This window comes from Amphiura filiformis, chromosome 3, assembly GCF_039555335.1.
Source record: "Amphiura filiformis chromosome 3, Afil_fr2py, whole genome shotgun sequence".
Taxonomy (NCBI): Eukaryota; Metazoa; Echinodermata; class Ophiuroidea; order Amphilepidida; family Amphiuridae; genus Amphiura; species Amphiura filiformis.
In genome coordinates this window covers 14,655,674-14,681,924 of record NC_092630.1, presented here as the reverse complement: position 1 = coordinate 14,681,924, position 26,251 = coordinate 14,655,674, and the positions used below count along the sequence as shown (strand labels likewise).

At 36.8% G+C, this 26,251-nt stretch overlaps 1 protein-coding gene across 1 annotated transcript; it reads right to left on the bottom strand.

The window, feature by feature from the left end:
- Nucleotides 1-1,369: 1,369 nt before the first annotated feature.
- LOC140148092 (uncharacterized) lies at nt 1,370-21,684 on the bottom strand. Its single transcript, XM_072169947.1, has 13 exons — nt 21,504-21,684; nt 16,319-16,531; nt 15,412-15,540; nt 13,916-14,130; nt 13,084-13,177; nt 12,134-12,363; nt 11,211-11,300; nt 10,705-10,804; nt 9,435-9,711; nt 7,429-7,538; nt 7,154-7,258; nt 4,663-4,793; nt 1,370-3,878 (listed from the first exon to the last, which is right to left on the bottom strand). Exons 1-13 carry the CDS (start codon nt 21,534-21,536, stop codon nt 3,476-3,478), a joined length of 2,130 nt encoding a protein of 709 aa, XP_072026048.1. The 5' UTR covers nt 21,537-21,684; the 3' UTR covers nt 1,370-3,475.
- Nucleotides 21,685-26,251: the final 4,567 nt, after the last annotated feature.

The window sequence follows — 26,251 nt, the reverse complement described above, 5'->3', positions numbered from 1 at the left end:
GGAAGTGCAAGATATCTTCTCTGGGAGTATCCCTCCTACATACTGGGTCTTTTCTTTTAAATCTTGCAGACAACCTGTCTTCTATTATTTCCATCATAAGGAGTTTGAGAAAGTATAACATAAATCACCTCTGAAATTGTAATGAAACAAACAAACAAGACTAAAAGATAAATATCTTTATTATAAAGATGTATGAAATATAAAATGTTATATCAATCATCTCAATGTCTGATAAAATGGTATTTACAAGGACGGTTTAAGAAAATAGTTTGTACTAATATGGACGGATGTTCAAATTAACTCTCTCTAAGTATACCCTACTAGTAAACTTGTTAATAATAAACATGGAACTCAGTGAGGAAAATACATTTACACACATAAATTAACCTTATATTTGCATATTGGGCACTTATGTATAGGAGACAGCCAGACAAGACAATCAAAATTGATAGCAGACAACCTAAAATAATGTGGTTGTCTAGAACCAAAATCCAAAAAATTCATATAATTCATTGTGTCATTGCCAATTAAAAGGAAAATAAGGATCAATTGATCAATTCATAATATACAGACCAAAATGCATCAATGTAAAAACAAATCATACACAAAAAGTTACATTTATCTGGCAGACAATCAAAAACATGATGTCAGATTGTCTGTTGACACCTCATTTTTCCTTATTTCGAACACTGCAGACTGCAGTATATATACTGCGCCAATAAAGTATCCTTACACGTGGAAAAAAAATCACAATTTCCAAACTGAACAATATTGGGGTAACTTTGTTTTTTTAATAGATGCACTATCTAATCCGGCACATTATGACACCCATTGAATCCAATGTGACTTTAAGAAGCAAAGTTACAAGCATTTGATTAGTGGAAGGTCCAGTTTTAAAAGTGACAAACGGGCCTATTCAAAACGCCACAGACTAGACATCTGGTTTGAGAGTGGTTAATGGCTAATTTATGCGTTTGGCTTTAATTTAAAACAAAAGGAACAAAAGAAAACTGAAACAAAAGAACTGACAAATAAAATGAAAGTTATGAAAAGTACAGAGAAGTAAAAACTGAAATAAAAACTGCTTTAAATAACGCTTCATTGAAGAAACTGAGTTATTTATTTGTTGAGAAATATAAAACATTTTTGAACTTTGTATAGGTCAGTTTGTCACTTTTAAAACTGGACCTTCGTCTATTCAATTGCTTGTAACTTTACTTCTTGAGGTCACATTGGATTCAATGTGGTGTCATAATGTGCAGGATTAGATAGTGCATCTATTAAAAAAACAAATTCACCCCAATATTGTTCAGTTTGGAAATTGTGATTATTTTTCCAAGTGTAAGGATACTTTATTGGTGCAGTATAATATTCAGCTTTAATTTTGACCTGGAATTTGTAAGATATACCAAAATGAAGCACAACAATCAGAACTCTAAACTTTACATCTAGACCAACTGTTACACACACACCCCCACACACCATAAATTGTTCACTAAATACGTACTGCAGTTGCACTACAAATTCAAAACTTACATATTTTCACTTTCAATATTTGAAAATTTTTTATAACTTGTACCATAGTTTGCATTCCAATCAATTTTAAAAAGCTGTTTATTTAGCCATAAAGGATGGAAGATGTTGTATCTCAATGTATATCCCCCCATCTAGTCTGGGATGTTTGATGGTTCATATGTCCAGATTATTTAAATGCCCAGGCATAAAGAATTAAGATTTGTCTCTCTTGGCGTGACAATGCAGTATCTAGCTTATTCATTGTAGGGAGTTACTTCACTAGTAAATATTCTATAAGTATAAATGCATAAAAATGACATGTATGGGGAATAGTGTAGTTTGGGATTGACGATCTCTGAATGTCCCTTTAAGGAATGGTGCAAATTGTTATAATACTATCCTAATCTACCGTAAAGATTGGCCTAATGGCGCTATGGGCTCACTTGACATAAGTGGAATTTTAGGCACAACCTAATAGTGCCCTCCCATAAAATTCCCACAAGCAAATGAGGCCACGGAACCTTAATTTGTGTTGGGATTTCGGAGGAGAGAGCTCTCTATTTGGACCTCAAGGCAAAGGAGCCCAAGTGTGCCATTAGGCACATCTTTATGCTATATGAAATATACTGGTGAAAAACTCTGTAAATATTCTTGAAATACACAAATTAATTTCAATACAAAATGACACACCAAAGATGTCACACCAGTCACACACGTACTAAAAAATAACATTCTAGGCATAGAGTATGATACATTTTAAATTTGCTTGATTTCATGTAGTTAAGTTGATATTTACAAAATAAGTTGTTGGATGATGACAACTTGACAAGGCAAATTTGAAACATTCATACTCTCCTATATACATAATTATATAACAGCCAATTAGAAAAATATGTGGAGTGTATTGATAGTGTATACTTCCACTGGTGCACACTTCGCATTCTAAGTCGCCTAGTGATTTCTAACATTTTTCGCATAGTACAGGATTGATTTGTTTGCTTTGGAGCTAGTGAATGCATTTATACGAGGGGGTATCCAAAAGTTTTTGACATCACCCAGAAGGGAAGGAGCTATATCGATGAAATTTTGTCAGTGTAATCACTGGTCCTTATGTACATTATGGTCCAAAAATGGTCTCATAAGTATGTTTACTTTCTTTACAGGTTGCGCTAGATGGGCAGTAGGCGCATAACCTGTAAAATGGTGAAAATTGAGGCACGCAGCATGATTAAGTTCCTGCATTTGAAGGGTTAGGCCTACAATGCTCAGAAAATCTATAATGAAATGAAAGCTATCTACGGTGATGATTGCCTATCATATGGCACTGTTGCTTTTTGAAAAAGGAATTTCCAAACTGGCCACATGTCCCTCACAGATGAGCCAAGAAGTGGACGTCCATCACTTTCGGATGATGCGGCCTCAGTGAAGAAACTCAAGAAAGTGGAGGATCTTATCATGAAAAGGTTATGCGCCTACTGCCCATCTAGCGCCACCTGTAAAGAAAGTAAACATACTTATGAGACCATTTTTGGACCATAATGTACATAAGGACCAGTGATTACACTGACAAAATTTCATCGATATAGCTCCTTCCCTTCTGGGGAATGTCAAAAACTTTTGGATACCCCCTCGTATATTTTCCAACATTTTTGCTATCAAAATAGCAAACATCACATCTTGTATATAACAAACTGTGCATTATACTTGTTGCTAGAGAAATTGTACAAAATTACTTGCGATGAGATGAGATGCGATGAGATGTTGATGCTTCTAAGGCACAACCCCTGTGGGGCGTGTGCATCAGATACATCAACATGTCAGTACTTATAACTTTGTTCCATTTCTCTCTGATCAAGTAATACAGTTATTCACCCGTAACAAATAGCCTATACCAATGTATCACATGATTGAGCATTCTATCATAAAGAATTTAATATTTTGCAAATAAAAATCAACCTAATTACAACTGAACATCTTTTTGCACTTTTGTAGTCCCTTCCGTGCTCTTGCTCAAAACAGACGCATGTGAGCCCATAGCGCTAGTACCAGGTCTATCGTAAACAGACACCCTGCTTCCTCTTCCACCACCATCCTCATCTCTCGGGAGGACTCCGGTGGATCCCAAGGGCATCTTGACATCCTCTGGTACCTTGGTGCCTTCCGCAAGATCTCTGAGTTTCATTAGTGAAGACATTGATCCACTGGAAGCTGCTGGTATGCCAGCTGGTTTATATTTACCACCTTCAGTTGCATTGTCAAATAGAGAGATACCTTCATCGGCCATGTTCCATGCATCTCGATCACCGGAATGAGAACGGATGTATGCTAGGATGTCCTTCAGGTTCAGATCTTTGGCTTTTTGGCTGTAATGATAAAAGTATATGGAATCAAATTTAAGTTTATTTTATATTATAATTATCATAAAAGATCAAATTCAAAGTAACAATAGATAACAACCAATAAATTGATATCATCTGATTCCAAAAACTGGAATAACTTAATACTATCCACACATGAACAATAACACTAACCCTAAAGTTAACAACAGAAAAGACTGGTTTAACACACCAAATGTGACTACAATTAAAACTTGACACAAATGAAATTAACAAGTGCCAGCGCACACCCTACATTAATAAACTTGGGGAACAAATTAGGTGACCTTCTAACATCCAAACCACTAGACTATTGGCACTCCCTGTAACTAGTCAGTCGTGGTATACAGTATATGCTCAAAATATAACACAACAGATACTGGAAGCTAAGGTTTAATCCAGCTGAGATTTAATGATGCTTTAAGGGGGTACTACACCCCTCGATAAATGTGTGTCTATTTTTGCATTTTTCTCAAAAACTAATAACACAGTGGTAACAAAAGTTATGTATGTTATATGGGCAAGGAATCCAAGTACTACACTGGAATTTCAGTGACCCAAGACAAGCGGTTGCTATTTATGATCAGAAATGAGATACCGCTTGGATGTACCTCGTTTCCTATCATATATACTGAACCGCTTGTCCCACCCTTTGTGCTACAATTCAAATTTGATACACAGGAAACAAACAAGACTAACAAGTGATGCTCAAAAGATCACATCCAGTTATAGCTATTGTTAAACATTTGGAAGATATTTCAAGTCAACTTACGCAAGTTTCCTGTCTTCAAAAGTTGAGAGGATAACCTTAGCCACCACTTTCTGCAGTACAGGGTCTTTGGTTTTAGCAAATTGGGTGAGAGTATCTTTCAAATTATCAGTGTTCAGAAGTTTTTCACATGCCTGTAAATAAAGAGGAGCATAAATCATAACAAATTTTGCCCATGCAAGTTACAAGTATAAAAAATCATGTGCAGGCCTGGAAATTATGTTTACTTTCCTCCAACTTGGTAGGATTTTCTACCATTTCTTATGTATTTCTTTATCCAGAAAAGCAAAATTTCCCTCCAAATTACCAAATTTCCAGGATAGGATAGGATAGGATAGGAAGCTTTATTTCACCACGGAGGCCCAAATCAACAAAGTTGTTCTTCCTTGGGGCCGTGGAGCTTGCTGTTTTGCCCATTTTTTCCAGGCCTGATCATGTGATTTATATCAACACCATATAAAACAAGCAACTCTGGAACAGACCGGTAATCTGATTGGCTGATACGTCAAAGCAGGTTAAAGCTTCACTCAGCGCAGAGCAGTGCTCATGAAGGGAAAATCGTCAGTGTCGCTCATTAATTGGACATGCGCGCAGGCCAGTGCTGACCTTCTCTGCCAGTTATTGTATTCCTTGCTAAGGGGCCTATTGGGATATTCCACTTGAAATCCACACACCCTATGGGAGACATGACCTTAATCTCCCACACAGGGAGTGTGAATTTCAAATAGGGTTACCTGAATGGGTGACTCCATTTGAAATCTTCACCCTCTGTGTAGAGGATTAAGATCATGTCTTCCATAAGGGGTGTATGGATTTCAACTGGAATAGCCCATGACTAGTTGCTTTGGGTTTTAAGTAACACAGTAATGCTTGCTTGCTTGCTTGCTTGCTTGCTTATGTCGACTTGTCTAGTCGGACTCCGCTGATGGCTCTCCACACAACTCTGTTCTGCATGCAGTTCCTAATGTCTTGTCTCTCTAGTCCAGTATCCTCGATTAGTTACTTTATGTAGTCCTTCCTTGGTTGTCCTCTTGATCTTTTACCATGCGTAGGCTGCCACAGCAAAACTCTGGAAGCTGCCTCTGTTTCACTTCTGGCACAGTGTCCAGCAAATCTCAGCCTTTTTGTTTTCAGCCTTTCGGAGATTGGGGAGAGATTGCCGTACAGCTCCTTATTGGTGGTGTGCGACTGCCAGGTAACATTAAGTGCTTTTCTCAGTAGTCTTGTATAACAACCATCAAGCGCCTTCCTAAACTTTGATGTAATTGTCCAGGTTTCTGCACCATACATCAGAACTGATTCGACTGTGGTGGTGAAAAGCTTGGTTTTAAGATTTCTAGGCAGGCTGCTCTTCCATATCCTGTTCATGCTGTTGCAGGCCCTCCATGCCTGGGCTTTCCTGATGTTAAAATCCTTTTCACTACTGCCAATCCAAGCCCCAAGGTATTTGAAATCGTCGACTACTTCAAGATCGCTTCCATCAAGTGTTCGGATTGGGGATGCAGCCATATTGCAAACCATTGCCTTGGTTTTCTTGGCATTCATACTGAGACCGACTGTTAGTGCTGCAGTCTCAACACAGTAATAAACCAGGTAATACATCTTTGTTGCAGAGTTGCCCATTATTGGCTTTCTGTTATTGTTGTAACACAGCTGTGTTCTCTTGGTTGCCTATCATTAAGGGTGTACTACACCCCTGGCCAATTTTGTACATATTTTTGCATTTTTCTCAAAAATTATAGCACATCCGTGACAGGTAAGATATGTATATTACAGGGGCAAGGACTACAACTACTGCACTGAAAATTCAGCAACTCAAGGCAAGTAGTTATTGATCAAATGTTGGTTTTCCCCCATTTTTGACTGTAACTCCACAACTGTTGTCTGTGCTGAAATAAAATTTCCAGTGCAGTAGTTGTAGTCCTTGCCCCTACAATATACATATCTTACTTGTTCCCAATGTGCTATAATTTTTGAGAAAAATGCAAAAATAGGCACAAAATTGGGCAGGGGTGTAGTACCCCCTTAACCAATGCCTTTCTGTAGTTCTCTCTATCTTTTACACCTGCTCTTTGATCAATGGTAGTATGGCTCCCAACTTCTGTGATAGATTTACCATTTTCAGAGCCTAGGGCCAGGCTAAAATTGAAGGACCCTGGCTATCCGGATCCATGTGTAACATCCCCATCCCACTCTATCCCTGTAACTTCTTTCTCATTCCAAATGCTTCACCAAATTTTTTCATTTACTTTAAATTTTTGTCTTTTTCTCCATGGAAAGTTAAATTCCATGCATAACATGTCATTTTCTGGCATCACATATGCACAGATAGGCCTACATTCATATATTCTAAAGCATGCCAAGTAATGATGATTCATTACAAATTCTTGTCACCAAATATTGCAGAATGTGATACAATTTGAATCCAACTCTCCACATAGCATGTATGCTCTAGATCAGCACAACCACTAGAAATTGAATACAAGGATCTTACCTCTGGGTTTTCTGCATAGTAAAGTAGAATTTTCCCAGCCAGGAGATAAATACTTGAATCCATTGTGTTAGTAGGTAAAGCCATTAGATGATCTAATAAATTATCCTGTTGAAAACAAACAAACATACAAACCATGTAACTGATTAGGTTGTTTTGGATCAATTCTGAAATATTTTGCAATGGAATTGCAAAAACAACTAATAAACATGCATAAACAAACAGCATAGTAATAATGGGTCGTCAAGGTAACAGAATAGAGGATACAGTATTCTCACCTGATAGAAGATCACATCTGAGCTCTCCAAGGCAATGAGTTCCAGGGTTTGCAGAGCTAACCGTAATGTTTCTGGATCACTACTTGTACACAGATCCACAAGGGCACCAGCTGAAATAGCATCAATTTGTAAGTGTTAGCTGGTGATTTGAATTGCTCTCAGTTTCTTATTTAAAACATGGACACTTAGAACATTTTATTTCGGTTTACTCTCCCTCATAATTGTTCAGCAGAATTGTACCATATTCAAACTATAGTTTTCAGCACGGTTCTTCAGCGGTCTGCCAATTTGGCGCACGGTTTATGGCGTATATGGAAGTGGGGTTCATAGCATCGCGTGACCTATCTCTTTTTATGCGATAATAAGACAGAGCACATGGACAACATTGAAGGAATTTGCTGAATAGTATAGCACCCAGGGTTCACAGTTTGCTCTCAAATAACCGGGTCCACTTTTTTATGCTGGACCCATTCAGATCCCATTTAGTTGAAATTTGTGGGTCCCAAATTGACTTTTGTGGGTCCAAATTGTACTTATGTACGAAGCTTCAGAAACACCCGGAAATGTATTTCCAGTACTGGTGCAAACGATAAATATTAAAGTATGCTGAATTTGGCACCCAAAACTGACCAAGGTCGAGTTAAAAAAGGACGCCTTGCCGCGATCGGCCGAATTTCTCATAAAGAACTACAATTACTACCTAATAACATGCACTACTTTAATCATCTAATTATTTGGTTATTTTGTTATATTTGCGCGGTTGAAATATACAACTACCGCAAAAACGTGTTTTCGCGATGTCACCAGGAATTCACCGTTTTGTTGACATTTTTATTGTAACATAATATTTGCACAATCCGAAAAAAATTGCAAGTCAACCTCTTCCACAGTTCCCCTCGTATCGCTGATCAAATATCTGTGCATGAATAGCGATGAGGTGTGTATCATGTTGCAGCGACTTTTGCCGTAATTGTATGTAATTTATGAATGAAAAGTGAGCCGATTGAGCTGGGTTATCGCACAATGACGATCTATGATGATATTTTCTATTTCTTGGATGGGATTTTTTCCGGGTCCAAGCACAGCCTGCTGGACCCATTCAGGTTACATAATCTTACTTTTTCCGGGTCCAGTTCAAAAAGCGTCCTGGACGCGAAAACGCGATAAACTGTGAACCCTGATAGCACCTCTCCCAAATCATTGCTATGTGGACTTGGCTCTTGGTTAAAAATGGCTATGTTAACAATGGATTGTAAATTTGCATAAAACTGATTTAGAGATTTGGAGATATATGTGATGCGATCAAGCCAAATCAGTCGGAACTCGGAAATATTGATTTTGAGATATAGCCAAACAAAGGAAATTTTTTCTTTTGTTTCCTGTTGTTTTGGAAACTCTTTAATTGCTCATATCTTTGGAACTGGTTGTTCAATTTCAATGGGGTTTTCTGCAAAATCCAGCTTTGTAAATGCTTTTTACTATTCTATAGAAAACTGAAAATGTATTATTGCCGAGTTCCGACTGATTTTGCTTGATCACATCACATATACCCATATTTAATTACATAATGTTGCAACTTTGTTACATTTTTCAACTTCGTTAAAAATTTTACAAAAGAAGTTTCATTTAAGAAATGTGAGATATACTTTGGTTTTTGAATTTTTATTCAACATTTATGTGGGCTGGCTGCTCTGGATAAAGATTAAATTTTGTTCAGCTAACAAAATTCTTTACAACTTCATATCAATTCTAATATTCGACAAGGTTAAAAATTATGACCATAACCACACAAACAAGCATGGCCTCTCTTTATATGCCATATTTACTTGTTGTTTAAACACTTGTCAGATTTTCATCAGGTGTGACTCTCACTTCTTCAGTCCTGACTTTGAGTCACACCTAACGAAAGCTTGAAAACCTTTTTAATCTGACAGCGCATCTGTTAACACCTTGTTGCTTATTATGGATTCCATCGTGGAAAGTTTCTCTATTTATTTGCTACTTACTAGGTGTATTCATAGCAGCCATTTGTGCTCTCACATCAGCGCTGAAAGCTAAGTCTAGAAACACCCCAGCCATGTATCTCTTCACACTCTCTGTCCCATTCCTTGCAGCATGTGCAATGTCCTCTAACCCACGATCTGCCACTACAGCCTGCCTGTTCTCCTCTGTGTCAGAGACTATGTAGGATAGGGCAGTAGCTGCCTCCTGGACAACACGCTCATTGTTGGAATGAAGTAAGGTAGTTAAGGTGCCGACTCCTCCAAGTTCTACAAATTGATCCTACAGGAAACAAAAACCAGTTTATTTGCTTGTTTCAATTATTTTTGCATCATACTCTATAATTAGAGGGTAATAACTGCGCATCGATTATTGGAGGGCACTGTGAAAAATCTAAACATTTTGCATTTGGAATCGAGGGATATTCCAAGGTCCAAAGCAAAATGTTTTATTTTTCACAATATCCGACATATTACCGATGCTAAGTTATTAACCTCATTCATAACTGTAGCTTTCATCTCTTCACTTTGCCTATTAGCAATTAATAAATTGTGCCCATACATGTACCTGTACCATCTGTCAGTACATACATGCTCAGAACTGAACAAGTGGACACCACAGCATACGGCATGCTAGCAGTGATTGGTAGATCTTTCATCTTTATGATACAAATGACATGTAAACATGACCAAGTCAAAATTTTATGTCAAGGTTTATTGATTATAAATCAAGATTTTAGAGGTAAACTATAGTGGTTGTCCATTGGTCAAGTGTATAGCTCATCTAGGTCGTCCCCGGTGATTTTTGGATTAGCGGACATCAGGAAAAGTGCTTATTTCAAACACTGATTAGATGTGTTATTCAACTTATTCTTAAACACCTGAGAAAGTTCCTGCAAGCTTATTGGTTCTTTGTCGTGTAATAAGACATGATGTATAATATGCCGGGTAATACGCATACTCACTACCTGAACCAATCAGAGGTGCATAGCATTAACAAGACTGACTTGTAAAATGATTTAATTTGATTAAAATTTGGTATACTTATGATATTTTTTTACTTGATTTGAAACTAAGTGTTTAAGAATGAGAATAAAGGTATTGTTTTTAGCTGCTGTTATGCATCTATAGTCTTGTATAACATTTTTGGTGTAAAACAATGACTACGAGGCAAATATTTAAAATATTGATGTCACTCGTATTATATGAGATAGATGCATGACAGCAGCTAAAAACAATACCTTTATTCTCTAATTAATTTGAAACCCCAACTTACTTGTATAGCAGGTACTGTCAGCATTTCTGCTATAGCTTCTGTAGCATATTCTTGAGTAGCTTCATCTCTTGATAAACCAAGTGAGATCAATGCTTCCAACCTAACAAATATGAAGGAAATGTGAGGAAATTTACCATATTGTTAGATTATTTCTACTAAACCAACTTAGCCATCATTTGATAAGAAATTGTAACAGGTGCAAAACAACTATTTACTATTCCATAGCAAGTGTAGAGCATGGTATATACAATATTTCAAAATTTCCTTTTTTTAAACTCTTTTATACTGATTTACATTATATTTAAATCAATCTCTGAACAATTCTAAGAAAGGAATGAACCTATGAGAAAGAATTTCTTCATTTGATGTTTGTTTTCAGATTATAAAGACGAAGTATAGCTGTAGCATATGATAGCATACTCAGTAAAATGATCAATCATACAAACGTTTAGAGACTCAACCCCTCAAAATATCCCCCTGATAGGCCTAATAATTAGGTTTCTTACCCTCCTTCAGCCACAATTCTAAATTTGCCATCATCACCAGTAGTTGTTAATGTAGCCAACTCAAATGCAGCATTTCGTTGCTCTTTCACTCTGTTAGAAAAAGCAAAACAATTCATAATTGTAAGTTTAAGAGTTTTGCAAAGTTGACTTGGCTATGGTAAGTATTTTACCCATAGTATAAGACTGCATATTGAATCATTTATGTGTCTACAAAACAATACTGTCAGTGGTGTACCAACCAGGGGGACAGGCTAGCTAGGTTTCCACCCTGGCACAAAACACCTGAACAAAATTTACACAAATTACAGATGTGTAGCTTCCTTTTGGTCTGGTTCATTTTAGCATTTTGTGCACATTTCTTGAAAAGTTAAATAATTTATGTATGAGTAATATAGAATAAATATTATACTATTAACTGTCTTAAATTTCGGTTATAGTAGAAATATAATCACTGCAGGAAAGATAAATTGTTCAAATCATTCGCTCACTATACCAGCTCTAGAAATGGAACAACCCATCTTTCACATTGTGATTATATTTCAACAATAATAGACATTTAATATTAATATACTGGCAACAACTATAATTATGCAAAATGTACTGTTAGTCAAATTTGGGATGTTCCATTAAAAATCCACACTACCCCTGTGGAAGGTTTTGGAAATATCTTCCACAGGGGGAGTATGAATTTCAAATGGAATTAACACAAAACAGCTCCATTTGAAGCTCACTCTCCCTCAGGGGAAGATTCAGGTTGAATCTTTCTCAGAGGGTGTATGAAATTCAAATGTAGCTGCCTAATGTGCTCATTCCATTTGAAATTCATACTCCCCCTGTGGAAGATATTACCAAAATCTTCCACAGGGGTAGTGTGGATTTTAAATGGAATAGCCCATTGATTGTCTACCTCACTCTGCCCTTACCTTCCACCCTTTGCAGCCTGTATGACTTTCTCAACATCTCTTGTTATAATAAGATGCCTCTCTAATAAATCCCCTATTTCAAAACGAAAATTGTGCACCAGTGACCATACCATCGTCCACATGATGAATAGGTAGAGGGCGTGTAGACCCCAGAAGAACATCAGAAACCAGGACCAGAAACGACGTAATGAGTAGGATTCGTAAGTCTCGCCTTGATCACGTGCAAAGTCCTTGAGAATGAGAATAAGAAAATTATTGGCAAGTCTATATAATAATTTGCAACAGAAACACATGGACACACCATCCACACCCTTGTATCATCCCCTGTGCGAGGACACTAAATTTGAACCATGTGTCCTCCATGTGAACCATATGGAACCATGTGTCATACTCCTAGGGCACATCCTTCATCTTCCAGAGGAAGATCACCTTCCAGAGGACTGAGGAAGAGTCTGCCAGAAGATATGCTCTCTACATACCAACTCATGGCAAAAGAAGACATGGACATCCATGCACATCTTAAGAAACCTACATTCCAATGTGTACTAGGGTACGATGAAGGCATTCAAGCAGAACAGATAGCCTGTGAAATCTTGTGGTTGCCTGCTCCACAGCCGAAGGATGATAATGATGATGTCCTCAGAAAGTTGACATGTTAATGTTATCAAATATCCTTGCAATACCTGTGCATGTTCTATACACTGTCCTCAGAGGAATGGAACAGGAATGTGTGTATATGATACGTTGACATGCATACCCTCAGCCTATGTTACATGATAGGTGACTTCTTGAGAGCACATGTAAGGTCCTTGGATGGCAAGTATAGTTCCTCAGGAATGGAAATCAGTTTTAAGTCTTTGGACTCAAGTAGAATCAATGAACATAAACATGCACACATATATCCGGATTTAATCTCAGTTTACAATTGAGTATTACATGCACATACTTACCAGGACAGAAAGACAAGCCCATGTTGCGAGTCCCACTGCTGCAGCCCAGTTGGCCATAGTCATAATTCCATATATCACCATAAAACGAATAGGCCTAGAGAAAAGGAAATTGGGCCAACTTTAGAACACAATAATACGTAGGTGGCAGAATATGCAGTGGTGTTGAACATGAACACTAATATATGGTATGATGATGTATTCCCGGTTTATCTTTGCAAAAGCATCATGCCAAAGCGCATTCTGGACTCTACTGAACATGTTCCAAAGCAGGCATAGCGGTGTTTCTAGTGTAAGCATGGGAGGAGCCTAATTATAATAAGATGTGAATAAAGACATTTCACTTTAACTTTCATTTACACTTCATTCATGTTTTAAACTAATTTTAAAACATGAAAGAAGTGTAAGAAGAAGTGTTTGAGAATCTTTTAATTCATAGTTTAGAATGAATTTCAGGAATTTCAAAATTTGGATACATGTTCTTTTGTACAGTTAAGAAAAACAACAACTTTTTTTCTACTTTTCAAATTTAGTGCAGGTAGCGGAAGAAAATCAAACAAAATTTTAGGTCTGATTTAACCCCCTGGACACTACTGGTCATCTAACAGCATTTCTGATTGCTTGATAACTGGAAATGCTCATTTCAATTGCCAATTATGACTAGGCTTTAAACTATTTATGGTCAAACTTGCATTTGCCTATGATCTTATTAATAACACCATCCTTGATTGGTTTAAAATTGGACACAATGTTCATTTTGGCAAATCGGCAGGTAGTGCTCATACTAGGTTAACCAACCCTGTGTTCACCATAATTTTTTTTATACATCACTCACCAGAGACTTGATGGTCCCACAAAACCAGCTTTATGTGTGTAGGAAGGACCCTTTAAGAAACTGTACAATACAATCAATCCACAACCGCAGGCATAGATGATGAGACCAAATGGCAGGAAACTGCCCAGTTGATGAGGCTTTGTGGGCGAGAGGAACCACCAAAATGCTGCCAGACCTGAGAACAGGACAAACAGGCGGTTGAGAGATTTGCTTCCCTGCATGAAAAAATTAGAACAGAATATGTGGAATAAATTAAATTGTACCATAAAGAAAAATACTGTCCATATAATACTTTCTGGATTGATAATTAGCACCACCTCCTCTGGAGTACCACGCCAACGGGGGTTAGGATACGCTGTTAGATATGTTCGATTAAATGTTCTTTGAGTCTTTCTATAAGGATCTGCAATCTTGTATTTTGTATCTTGTATTGTATACTGTATCTACTTGTACTTGGGCCGGTTTGCTTTGGTTATTCTATTTGTTACGGATTTGTGACTCGTTTGTGTGTACACATGTTTATTATTACAAAAGATAAGCTGTTCTGAAACTATGGCTATCATATGAACATAAACAGGTAATGCTCATAATTATTCTTTCCCTTGAGTAGTGAGCTATCAAGGAAGCCAATGGCATCGAAATAACTATATAGTAGGTATGCTAGGTGAATTCAAATTTGCCATCAAACTGCATCATTTTATATATCAAATCAAAGCCCTTGAGTAAACAAAGCCAAAACTGAAAACCATTTTTTCATAGCACTTTCCGTAGCAAAGTTACATCTTGTCAAAGATTGACTTTCATCAAAAAGTTTCAGCTAGCAAAATTCCCCAAAATGGCATTTCGGGGGTGTTTCTAGATCTTAGTCTCATTATGATAGCAGCTTTTTAATGGAACTGCTATCCAAATTCCTCTAAAATTCCATGTGCGAAAGTGACTTATCACCATAAAAATCATATATTTGGGTCAAGTGAAGTATAGAAAACATATTTATGTACGCTTCCTTCTTCGCCAGTTGTTTTAAATTTCTATGTAAATATGCATTGACATTGTCGGCGAATTTGGCTGACTAGCAAATGTGTTAACTAAGGTTTGCCTGGGTTACCTATATATAGGTCAATGATAAATGCTTAGGATTGCCATTAACACTTATTACAAAATATGCTATTAGAATTAAATTTACCATACTTATTAATCATTTTATGCAGCAGATGGGAAAATCTTTTGTCCAGAATTTGATCTGATTGTACATTAAATGCAGTGATTAAGCATTGGATGGCTTCAAATCCAAATTGCCTATCGACCACCGGCGCCCTAACAGAATTGGTGGTTGGATCGCATTATATTGTACCGCGCGCAAAATATACATCACATCTCATTGCCGGTTCTGGCAGGGTACTGGCGGCTGCCAAGTGATTGGTTTTGAACACATCCCTAATTAGTATTGAATACTACATGCGTCATGCAATACTAATTGACATATATATTACACTTACATTAAAATCTGCCATCATATTCTCTCTCCATTTGAGTTGTGCAACTTCCATTACCAAAGAAATTTTGATGTCCATATTTTGACCAGAACCCATATTCTGTTGTGGGTTGCCTTTTACATCAACAAATGACTGTAGGGAAAAAAGTACAAAAGCATATTGTTATGCTGTGATATTGAGAGAAGAAAATGAAGTTAAGATTGTATTTAAAAGCAAGTGCCCCTTTATCAGATTGGCCAGTAAAAGCCAGGGCAAATTACCAGTATTTACTATTCAACTAGTCAAATCTGATGTTAAAGCCATGTGCAATTTGCTTATAAACAGTGACACCCTCAATTTTTCTTAAACTTCTACTTTTTTACATTGTAATGCTTAATGGTGTACTTAAATACCCTGTGAAAATCTAAGGCTGAACTACTTTGTAGTACCGTAATAAGAGTTTTTTTAACCTATACCGGAGGTCAACCTGTCATAACTTTGACTGAAGCCATTTCAGAATTCACTAAAACATAATGATTTAAGGGGGTACTACACCCCTGGCCATTTTTTGCCTATTTTTGTATTTGTCTCAAAAATTATAGCGCATTCGTGACAAGTAAGATGTAAGGTTGCAGTAGTTGTAGTTGTAGTCCTTGCCCCTATAATATACATATTTTACCTGTCACCAATGCGCTATAATTTTTGAGAAAAATGCAAAAATAGGCACAAAAGTGGGCAGGGGTGTAGTACCCCCTTAAACCTCTATCATACTAGCATGTTGCCGCATACAATTGGAAGTGAACTGGCAACTTATCAATTAGATATCGGCAGTCCCTCTGCTGATCAGCGACGGAAGTGAGATCATAAAAAAAAACCCGCTACACTCCTACATGTACTAGCGATTCCTTAGTCTGGTATGCCCTTAACTAACCTCTTGTCTCCTAGCCATAGGAACCATCTTCAACACAGAATGTTCACTGATGTGGTAGTCTTCCAGTGTGTATGCATCTCGCAGAAACTGACCTTTGAACCTCAGCCTGAATTGATGGTCCTCTCTCCCCATTTCATAGAGCATGTGTAGCAGATGAGCCCTGATGCGAGCTAGTGTGTCGCTCTGGTGACATTGCAACACAAATGTGTGAATCTTGAAGAAATAAGAAGAAAATAAATTACTATCAACTGTATGCCATGACTGCGAGATGTAACTTTAAGTATTTAATGTTATTGATACCGTTTTAGAAAGACAAAGTGCACAATGACGATTGGACTTTTCTGCATGTGATATCTATTTATTCAGCAAAATGATCCTTACTTTTTAATGTGGCTTAGAAGTGAAGGGTAGGCTCATAAAACTCTTTTTAGATTTATTTTTTAATGTTATCTTTATATTACCGGTACACTAGATTTCGTGTTTCTCGGGTTGAGCAGTTCTCGTAATTTAGGCCTATCTCTTACCCCATTACATTGGGCAAAAGTCGTAATCGAATTCACTAAATTCGTAATCGACTTAATTCGTATCATACGTGTAAACAGGCACAGTCGTAATTAATCATAATTCAAAAGACGCAATTCCAATGATGACTTGTATCATCATTCATTTCAAGTGAATTCAAATAAGTCGTCATTAATTACGACTTTTCACAAACACCCACCAAACGAATTAATCTGCTGTCGTAATTCAAAATACAGCTTAAGTCGACTACGACTTTTGCCCAATGTAAACGGTGTATAATTGCCCAACACCTGTTACTACTAACTATATGATATAGGCCAAACGTCTTTCAATGATGAAGACCCAACTTGACACAACTATGTTGCTGTGACGCTTACTTCGGTACCCATAAATCTGGAAACCCGCCCATCGTTCGCCTCTTCCAGTCATGTTCTGTTGAAATAGGCCTATGCACGTGTTCTGTATTGAAATATGTATTGAAAATAGGCCTATTATTGGTCCCATGAGATACACCTGTTAGTCACACTGTAAGTCTAATGCTTTCCGATTCACGCACTGCGCATACGCCCGTTGATGCTCAGCGAAAGCGCTCCACGCGCACATGATAGCAAGCGGCCTCAGCCAAATCGCTCCGCGCACACGCGATAGCGCGCGGACAGAGGGACGGATGGACACGCCATGATTAGTATTATGATGACAAAATAAAGTTATCCTTTAGGATACCCTACGATTTGGACAAGATTTTCTAGCTGATCTAGATTTCCCCATCCCATCTACCCCTAACCTGACCATTTTAAGGCTAACATGATGTACCCAGACCCGCATTTTTTTTAACACTAGCTGATAGCGAGTCTTTGAACTTTTATAATTGAGTATTTTAAATGGATGAAAACTTGCATGTGTCTAACCGATATCATAGGCAAAACAATAATGGGCCCGATTTTGCCCTTAGGCCAATGAAAGTCAACTCCTTGTTTCCCGTTACACAATTTTTCATGACTGTGTAGGTGACCATTTCATTTTTCATTATTCATTATTTCATACCATTTCATTATTGCATAGATCTGTTACAGGTGTAAACCAATAACTACCCATGTATACATGTGATAAATCACAGTTTGTAGTTTACAGATGTAGTTTACAACCACATGAAGGTGATTGTACAACTATTATCAAAAGTTGCACAATATTTTTTACGGGATGAGATCAGAGCAGATCAAAAAGTGCTAAGGCTCTCATTTTCGGAAATTCGGCCCCGGTACCCGAACTTTTTTTCGAAGGGTACCGGGTACCGAATTGCAAAAAAAAAAAAATTGCCAAAAAAAAAATAATAATAATTTTTTTTTTTTTTTTGATACATAGTTTAATGTCATACTTTATTAATGATATCAAAATGCATTCAAATTCAATGCATTTTGATATCATTAATAGAGTATGACATGAAAACTATGTATCAATTTTCAGATTAAAAACACAAAACAATGTGCAAAATTCAATTTTTTTTTTTTTTTTTTTTTTTTTTTTTTTTTTTTTTTTTTGATCCTAGCATTTAGGTCTAGGTCCAGAGACACTACAAAACCGAAAAAAAATTTGGAAAAAAAATTTAAAAAAAAAAAAAATTTTTTTTTTTTTTTTTTTTTTTTTCGGTACCCGGCAGGGAATTTCCTGCCCGGTAATAGGATTATCGGCGGGACTCGAATTCCCGGACTCACTCAGAGCCTTAAAAAGTGCGGGACAGAGAAGTGAGTACAGGTATTCATTATTAATTCATTATTAACCATATACCATGCTCCTACTGCAAAGAAAATCCCCGAAAATCAACAGAAAGAGATTTATGATATATTTAACACCACAATTATTTATTGGTATGTTAAAGTTGGTTAGAAATCAACATTTTATTCAAAATAATGAAATATTTGGCCAGCAATTGGTTTTGAGTGGAGTAGGGTAACGGGAAACAAGGAATCGACTTTCATTAGCCTTATCTGCATCTGATCGATATCTGAAAAATTCTTATCAATTACCAATTTCCTATACCGATTTCAATAATGTTGTAGTGATTCAGATCTGTTAAAAAAATACATTATTACTGATCGTCAGAAGCCAAGAATAAATAAAAGTTGATGTTGAAGCCAAGAATAAATAAAAGTTGCTGTTCACTATTAAACTTACTAATTGGGTCAATTCCCTTGACGTTGGCATTTTATTTGATCCTCTAGCATTCTATCAATACCCCGTCAAATCACGATCATCACACACATTTCCCCACCGCGCCGTGCGTATAATTTATCCATACCGCGATATAACTTTACTTGTACATGTAGTAGGCCTACTCGATTATTATTTTCCATCATTGTTCTTCAATGTCTGTGTACTCAGTGTCAAAATTAATAAAATAATCCCAGTTCAGTTATATAGCATAAGGCTAGCATTAGTGTATGATCCTTGTATGATTTTTATATCAAAATGCCTGAAATACTCCATCACACACGCAAGGTTGCATGATACTTGCATCCTCTTCCGGGTCTTGGGGTCGTTTGCCATGTGGCTCGCCCTGATGAGCAAGTCGGAAACCCGTCAAAACGTATCTCAAACGTCGTCATCGCAGGGATTCCCCTTCACGTCACATGTTATTGACACTTATTGTCACTTTGTTTATCAATTTGATCGGGAATCGCCAATTGCATGGTTACGTTGGAAGTCCGTAATATTGAGAATTATAAATAAATAAAGAATAAAAATATTAATTTATTATTCAATAAGAATTATGTTCAGGAGGAGATGTCCAATTCATTCGATTGAGGGGATGATAGCCTTGGATGAGTTCTGCATCATAAAGCAGGTAATGGATGTCATTTTTAAGCTCCGAATTTGTCACCCTTGCATACAATGAATGACGTGTTTTCTATAGGGCCTACCTGAGCGGTTTATACAATTTCATTCATTTCCAAGACCTGACTGCTTATCTGATGACGTGCACATTTAATTGCCTGGAATTTATGCGTAAACACCATCTTATGTTGGAAGTAGCAGCTAATAAACATTATCACTTTAGATTTTTTGCTGATATCAAGAGAGAAATCACCGATCTTGTAAAGTTGAGCTTGAGTGGCAACGACAGCCAGAAATTACGAATGAAAGAATCATGTAAATATAATAGTGGGAATTCCAATTGAATGAGCTTTCAATAGCGTGACTATTTTTTGCGTACACTGCGCGATGTACGCCAGCGTGTGCAACTGTGCGCGAGTCACGCCGAAGTGAATCCATCCATGCCAACGCACTTGTGATTGGTTAGCATTCTATCCAAGGTAGTGCGTTAGCATTGTAATTTGAAATACGCGATATACTATCGCGGTTGGATGGAGTACAGCTGCTGAAAGCTGCGTTCATTCAATTGGAATTCCTACTATATCTTTGGCTTGTTTTTGTTATTGAATTTGAATGGATTCAATCATGACCGTTTCGCCGTTCCGTTGGCGTTGTTCATCACCGATTTAACAACTCTGCGAAGTAAACGACGCAGACGCATCATTCTTAATCGGTGATGAACAACAAGGAAACATGATTGATGTATTCTAAGCATTTTAATATCCTATTGTGTGAGCCTGTCTTTATGATCACATTTGTCAGGAGTAGTTTGTTCGAAAATTTCTAACTTTCGTATTCAGAACAACCGATAGCTTGTCCATACGAAAGTTAGAATGTTAAAGTATTTGCGCTAATGTCACGTACTTTGACTTGTTTGGCACATGTACACGGTTGCCATACAGGGCCCAATGTCATGCATATGAATAAAAACTTCTTCCTTCAAGTTAATTATTGTCTCAAATACATGTATATGAGGATATTGTTCTTGACATATTAGTGACACATGTGCTAGGTGATCAACACGTGTAGTGCTGGGCTCACATGTTCAAGAACCGGAAGGGTATCACCATCAGTTTGCAATGACAAGTCGAACCTTTGAAAATCGGGAGATGGATTGATTTGCCCAGCACTGGATTTTCTCAAATCTTCAATCAGCGCGCAGTTGACAGTCGTCAAAACAACTTTGATCAAGCAAGGTTGCAGAATTAAACGGACTCATAATATCTATGGTCGGAATTTGTACTTCAGCGCCTGTGTTTCCGGTTAAAAGTAAGCAAACACTTCAGCTAAATTTTAGGCTAAGATACATAAATGTTTGTCCAGCAAAATTGTAGCCAAATTGGACATTTGGAACAATTGTTTTAAAAGCGTAGAAGAAGTGACAACGCTACACAAACGAATTTTGTAATACCAGCAAGTTCTATCTTATGCACACAGTAACTATCGTGTCGTCGTGCATAAAAAAGATAGATTTTTCGATCAAGGAGTAGTGCACTATACTCAAATGCAGCAAACCTTAGACGAGCGCGACTTCGGTGATGTTGCAAATTCGGCGCTAACAACGCGTACGGCGCAGTTCATTCATAAATTTCCACTCAGCAACAACATTATCGCCTTAGCAGCCAATCAGAGACAAGTGCGTGCAACGCAGTAAATATGCGATGTATCTTTACAATACGCGCTCGTAAAAGGTTTACTGCATTTTAGTATAGTGGTCAAACTGCAGAATTTTGCACCTTCAGACTTCCTTGATAAGCTTACTATCATGACTATAAATTCTTCTAAAACTTACCGCGAACGCACTGCTTTCTACATAAATTAACATTGTGTTCTCATGCTTTTCAAAGCTCCTCTGAAATTAAATATTCATTCTTATATGGAATACATTCTTCAAATTATACCATCTCACACACAAAATATCACGACATCGTCAGATTTTGCTTTGTAAACAGCGCAGTGTAAAGTTACTGTCATTTTACGCGTCAAAGTCATTGAGTTTCCATTTACAAATAGCATACTAGCGAACTTGGTCCCCGACTTCGAGACTCTATCAATTATGCAAATTTCTCAAAGCGTTCATCTGACGTCAGAGACACCAAGGTAACCAATCAGTGACGCAGCACCCAGGAAAAGTTTTGAAGAGCAAAATATTGGAAATAAAAATATCACAGCAGAGGAATAAAGGGGTCATAAATATTCAAATGAACTAACTAACTAACTAACTAACTAACTAACTAACTAACTAACTAACTAACTAACTAACTAACTAACTAACTAACTAACTAACTAACTAACTAACTAACTAACTAACTAACTAACTAACTAACTAACTAACTAACCAAGTTACGACTACTAACTAACTAACTAACTAACTAACTAACTAACTAACTAACTAACTAAGTTACGACTACTAACTAACTAACTAACTAACTAACTAACTAACTAACTAACTAACTAAGTAACTACTACTACTAACTAACTAACTCACTAACTAACTAACTAACTAACTAAATAAATAAATAAATAAATAAATAAATAAATAAATAAATAAATAAATAAATAAATAAATAAATAAATAAAATGAAATAAAAGAGTGTCATGAAAGGTAGATTCGAATTTTGAGAAATAAAAATAGGCCTACATTGTAGCTTGGTAAAGTTGCCCGGAGCTGAGATTAGATATTGGACATTAAACCGAATTTTGCTGTAAAACCATTTCTTTATCTGTATCAATCACGTATCCTGGAGTAATTTACACCACTTCTGGACATTGGAAATAAAATTTTGACCCACAAAAGGGGGAAAAATCAATCACGTGTCCATGTCGAGGTGCACAACTGTAAAGTAAGTAAAAGTAGGCCTAAAGTAAATTGGCACCGTATTATTTCGGCTTCAGACTTTTTAAATGTCCTGGTGTCAAATGATTCCATGCCCGGATGGGCAAAGGTTTGTTTTTTCTTTTTAGATCGAAATTCACCCTAACTTTTTGACCAGAATTTTAAATATCAAGAACTTGTGACAAGATCAATGTGCAGAAAATCAAGTTGGTTTAAAAGGGCATTTCGTGATCCACAGCCTCATCCCCCACTTTTCTCAAAAAAAAAGTTGAGATTTTTATATCACTGGAATACTCTGGCTACATGTTTATGTACAACATATTTCTTGCAGATTAATTCGTTTAGCAAAGATATCGTGAAATTTGAATTTCGTTCTGGTGCACCAGAACGAAATTACAACGTATTGTCTATGGAGCAGTGTAATACACATAATCATGTATAACTCGCAAACGCAAAATCGGAATTGGGAATATGCTTTTTTCGTGGATATGTACTGAAAAATGTTATAAAAAGAGGATGCTGGGATCACGAAAGACTCCTTTAATATTGATATGAATGTCCAATTTCCAATTTCCAATTTCCAATCCCCGGTCGGCCAACTTCACCATGGTTAGGGACCGATCGTTATTTACGGCAGGGGGGGGGGGAATGGGTGTTTTGGCAAAAATATCGACAAAAAATTTCGCGTTCCCCCCTCGCGTCCGCTCAAAATTTTTGCGTTCCCCTTGTTTTCCCAATTTTCTCCATTTAAAATTTAACAATCCCCCTCCTGGTTCAACTAAAATTTCAGGTTCCCCTCAAGACCACAAAAAAATTTCGTGTTCCCCCCTAAATTTACCCATCCCCCCCTGCCATAAATAACGATCGCTCCCTTATGTTGTCATGGTTATCCTGATGAAAGCGTTCAGTTTTACTCGATATAGACAAATCAATAAATATTCACTACAAATTTGCTCCAGATTCCAGAAAAATAGAGCACTAAGGGGCTGGCATTTTCTTCGGAAGTGGGGGGGGGGGGTCACAAATATACTGGGGGGGTCATAGAATTTTCAGACCAAAAATAGGGGGTTATAATTTTTTAACACCCAAAATAGGGGGGTTATAGAATTATTTAGGGCTGCCGGCTGGTGACTTAAAATTTTCGCGCGCTGCGCGCGCATTCTTTAACTTCGCAGTCGAAATGTGCGTACAATCTATGCAAAATTTTTACACGCTCCGCGCGCCTTCTTTACACTTACAATAAAAATTTTACCGCGCTCCACACACTTTCTTCACTTTTAAGTTTTGATGCGCTCCGCGCCTTAGTTCCGGCAATGAATAATTTTTCTTGAGTCTGTGTAGTTGGAAGGGGGGGGGGGTCATAAAATTTTTCGACCCGCGATAGGGGGGGTCCCGTGATAGGGGGGTCATAAAAATTGACTCTGGTCACCGACATATTTGTGACCCCCCTTCCGAAGAAAATGCCAGCCCCCTAATGTTTTTGAATTGAAAAATATTATCTATACTGGTCTTGAAATATATATAGCTAAATCCTTATCCTAATCATTTAGCGAAAATGTGCACAAATAAAACTAATTTGGTAAGTTGAATTTAGCGGTCTTCCAAATGACTATTTATTTTTGCAGAATCGATAGGCCTATAATTTTATAGAGACCCTGTAAACACATAAGGATGTTGCAGCCAAAGAAAATTGTTTCGCTTGCCCAAGATCGCAATAATTAGAGAAAGCTTGTAGTCGGCTACTCCGCAGCCGACCGATGATGATGATGATGATGATGACGATGATGATGAAACTTAAAAACGCGTTTTGGTTTTGGTCATATAACCCCGGATCAAAACGTTTTAATTGTTATTAATAATAATAAACGTTATAGCAATGTCGGGTTATATAAAGGTCTTGAAAACGTTTTTAAAACGGTTTATATATTAAGGGGGAATAATACCCTGATTTTCATCAGCCTACCCCTCTTCTTTTTTTTCTTGCAAATTTATAAAGTACATAAATATGTTCATCACCTCATGTCATGAACTTATAAAATATATCTACATACAAAGTGTTTTTAAACCATTTTAGTAAGTCATTTTCCCCCTATATATTTTTTTGTTTACTGTATCCTAGTAACTGAGATGTGTGTTTCATAACAAACCATAATTTATTCTATTGAACATGTCCAAGTAGAATACATGAATAGAATACATTAAATCCTTTGTTATACTATCTATAGAAATGTACTCACTGATTATAACACTGAATAAATTAAATACGCATAATCTCTTCCACATAGACAATTTAATACTACACCATGAATGTATCTTCTATAATGTGTTGTTAGGAAAAGAGATTAAAAAAGGCTATAAGGTCATTAAAGGTCAGGTTATAGGTCAATTGGTTCAGGTCAAATTCAGGCATCAATTTTGAATACATGTGATAGTCTGTGATATCATACATGTCATAATGAGGCATCAATTTTGATATTTTGTCTGTTACTGGATATATAATGGAAATGTGTGAGGTGGATATACTAAAATACCTTGGGATGTAAATGGTGAGTACAATTTAGATTGCCTAGTTGAGATGGATTGGGCAAATAAATATAAAATAGTTACCAAAATCACAAAAATGAAGCTTACGGAAAACTACCTAATATGGTGGTATAGGTGACAAAAAATACAATCTTTTTCAACATTGCTGTAGTGCGGTTGTGGTAACCTGTTACCTATGGCTTAATTAAGTTTCAGTGAAATAGTGTCGCAAGTTCAAAATACAAAATATAGCTCAACATTGAAAATAGAAGCATTTTAACCGGTTCGTTTTTTGATAGTTGTGGAGCACCAAGTTCATGAAGTCATAAAAGAAATCAGGGACCACTTATTCCCATTTTACATATCAACATTATTTCCCTAATGTGTTAGCAACACATATCCAAAATTTTAATGAAATCCGTTGATAGTAAGCTTTCCAAAATGAAGTGAATTTAAAACATCAGTGATGTACCACTTTTTGGCTTATACCATTAGAAGTATGTACGCGTCATTGATACTGATGCCACCAATTGAACGAGAAGATTTGTCCCTTCATTTTGCATACCACTTTGTCCAATTTCTTTTTCTCATTTCTTCACAAAATGCAAAAAAATGCAAAAAAAAAATGCAATGGGTGTAGTACCCCCTTAAAAAAAAAAAAAAAAAAATACTACAGCAACATTTTTAAAATGTTGTCAAAATGTAATTGCAAAATGTTGGTAGCAAACATTTTTGCAAAATGTTTTTCAACACTTAAAGCCATATTATATCATTTGCTGAGGAAGACGCCCTCACTGAATTTTTAAAATTCATTTTTTTACACGATTAAATTGTACTTTATTAAACCAATATACCCTGCAAAAATCAAGACTCTAGGTGCTGTAGTTTTGTCAAAATCCGAGATTTTGAATAAAACGCCGGATTCGGCGCTTTATTATTACGATGGAATTATTAGTCGAACGCATACACGATGTTCATAACACACAGTACGTACACGGCGTGCGGGACGGTGATATACACCACAAAGGGTCGTACCACAACATGACCGACGGAGTGGTACGTATTGGCGACATGTGCGCTGGTAGTAAATTCCAATTTTCTTTGCTTTGCCGTAGTTGTTCGGCTCAAAAATAAAAGGGATATATCTGAGATATGAGCAAGGTTTTTAAGTCAAGTCAACA

What these genes read in the sequence shown, in the direction of transcription:
- LOC140148092 (XM_072169947.1), bottom strand. Translation starts at nt 21,536, where the DNA reads ATGTTAATTTATGTAGAAAGCAGTGCGTTCGCG. An exon ending in TAGAAAGCAGTGCGTTCGCG is followed by an intron (nt 16,532 to 21,503) that starts GTAAGTTTTAGA and finishes TATTTCTTCAAG; the next exon opens with ATTCACACATTTGTGTTGCA. An exon ending in GGCTGCTATGAATACACCTA is followed by an intron (nt 7,539 to 9,434) that starts GTAAGTAGCAAA and finishes ATGCTATTTCAG; the next exon opens with CTGGTGCCCTTGTGGATCTG.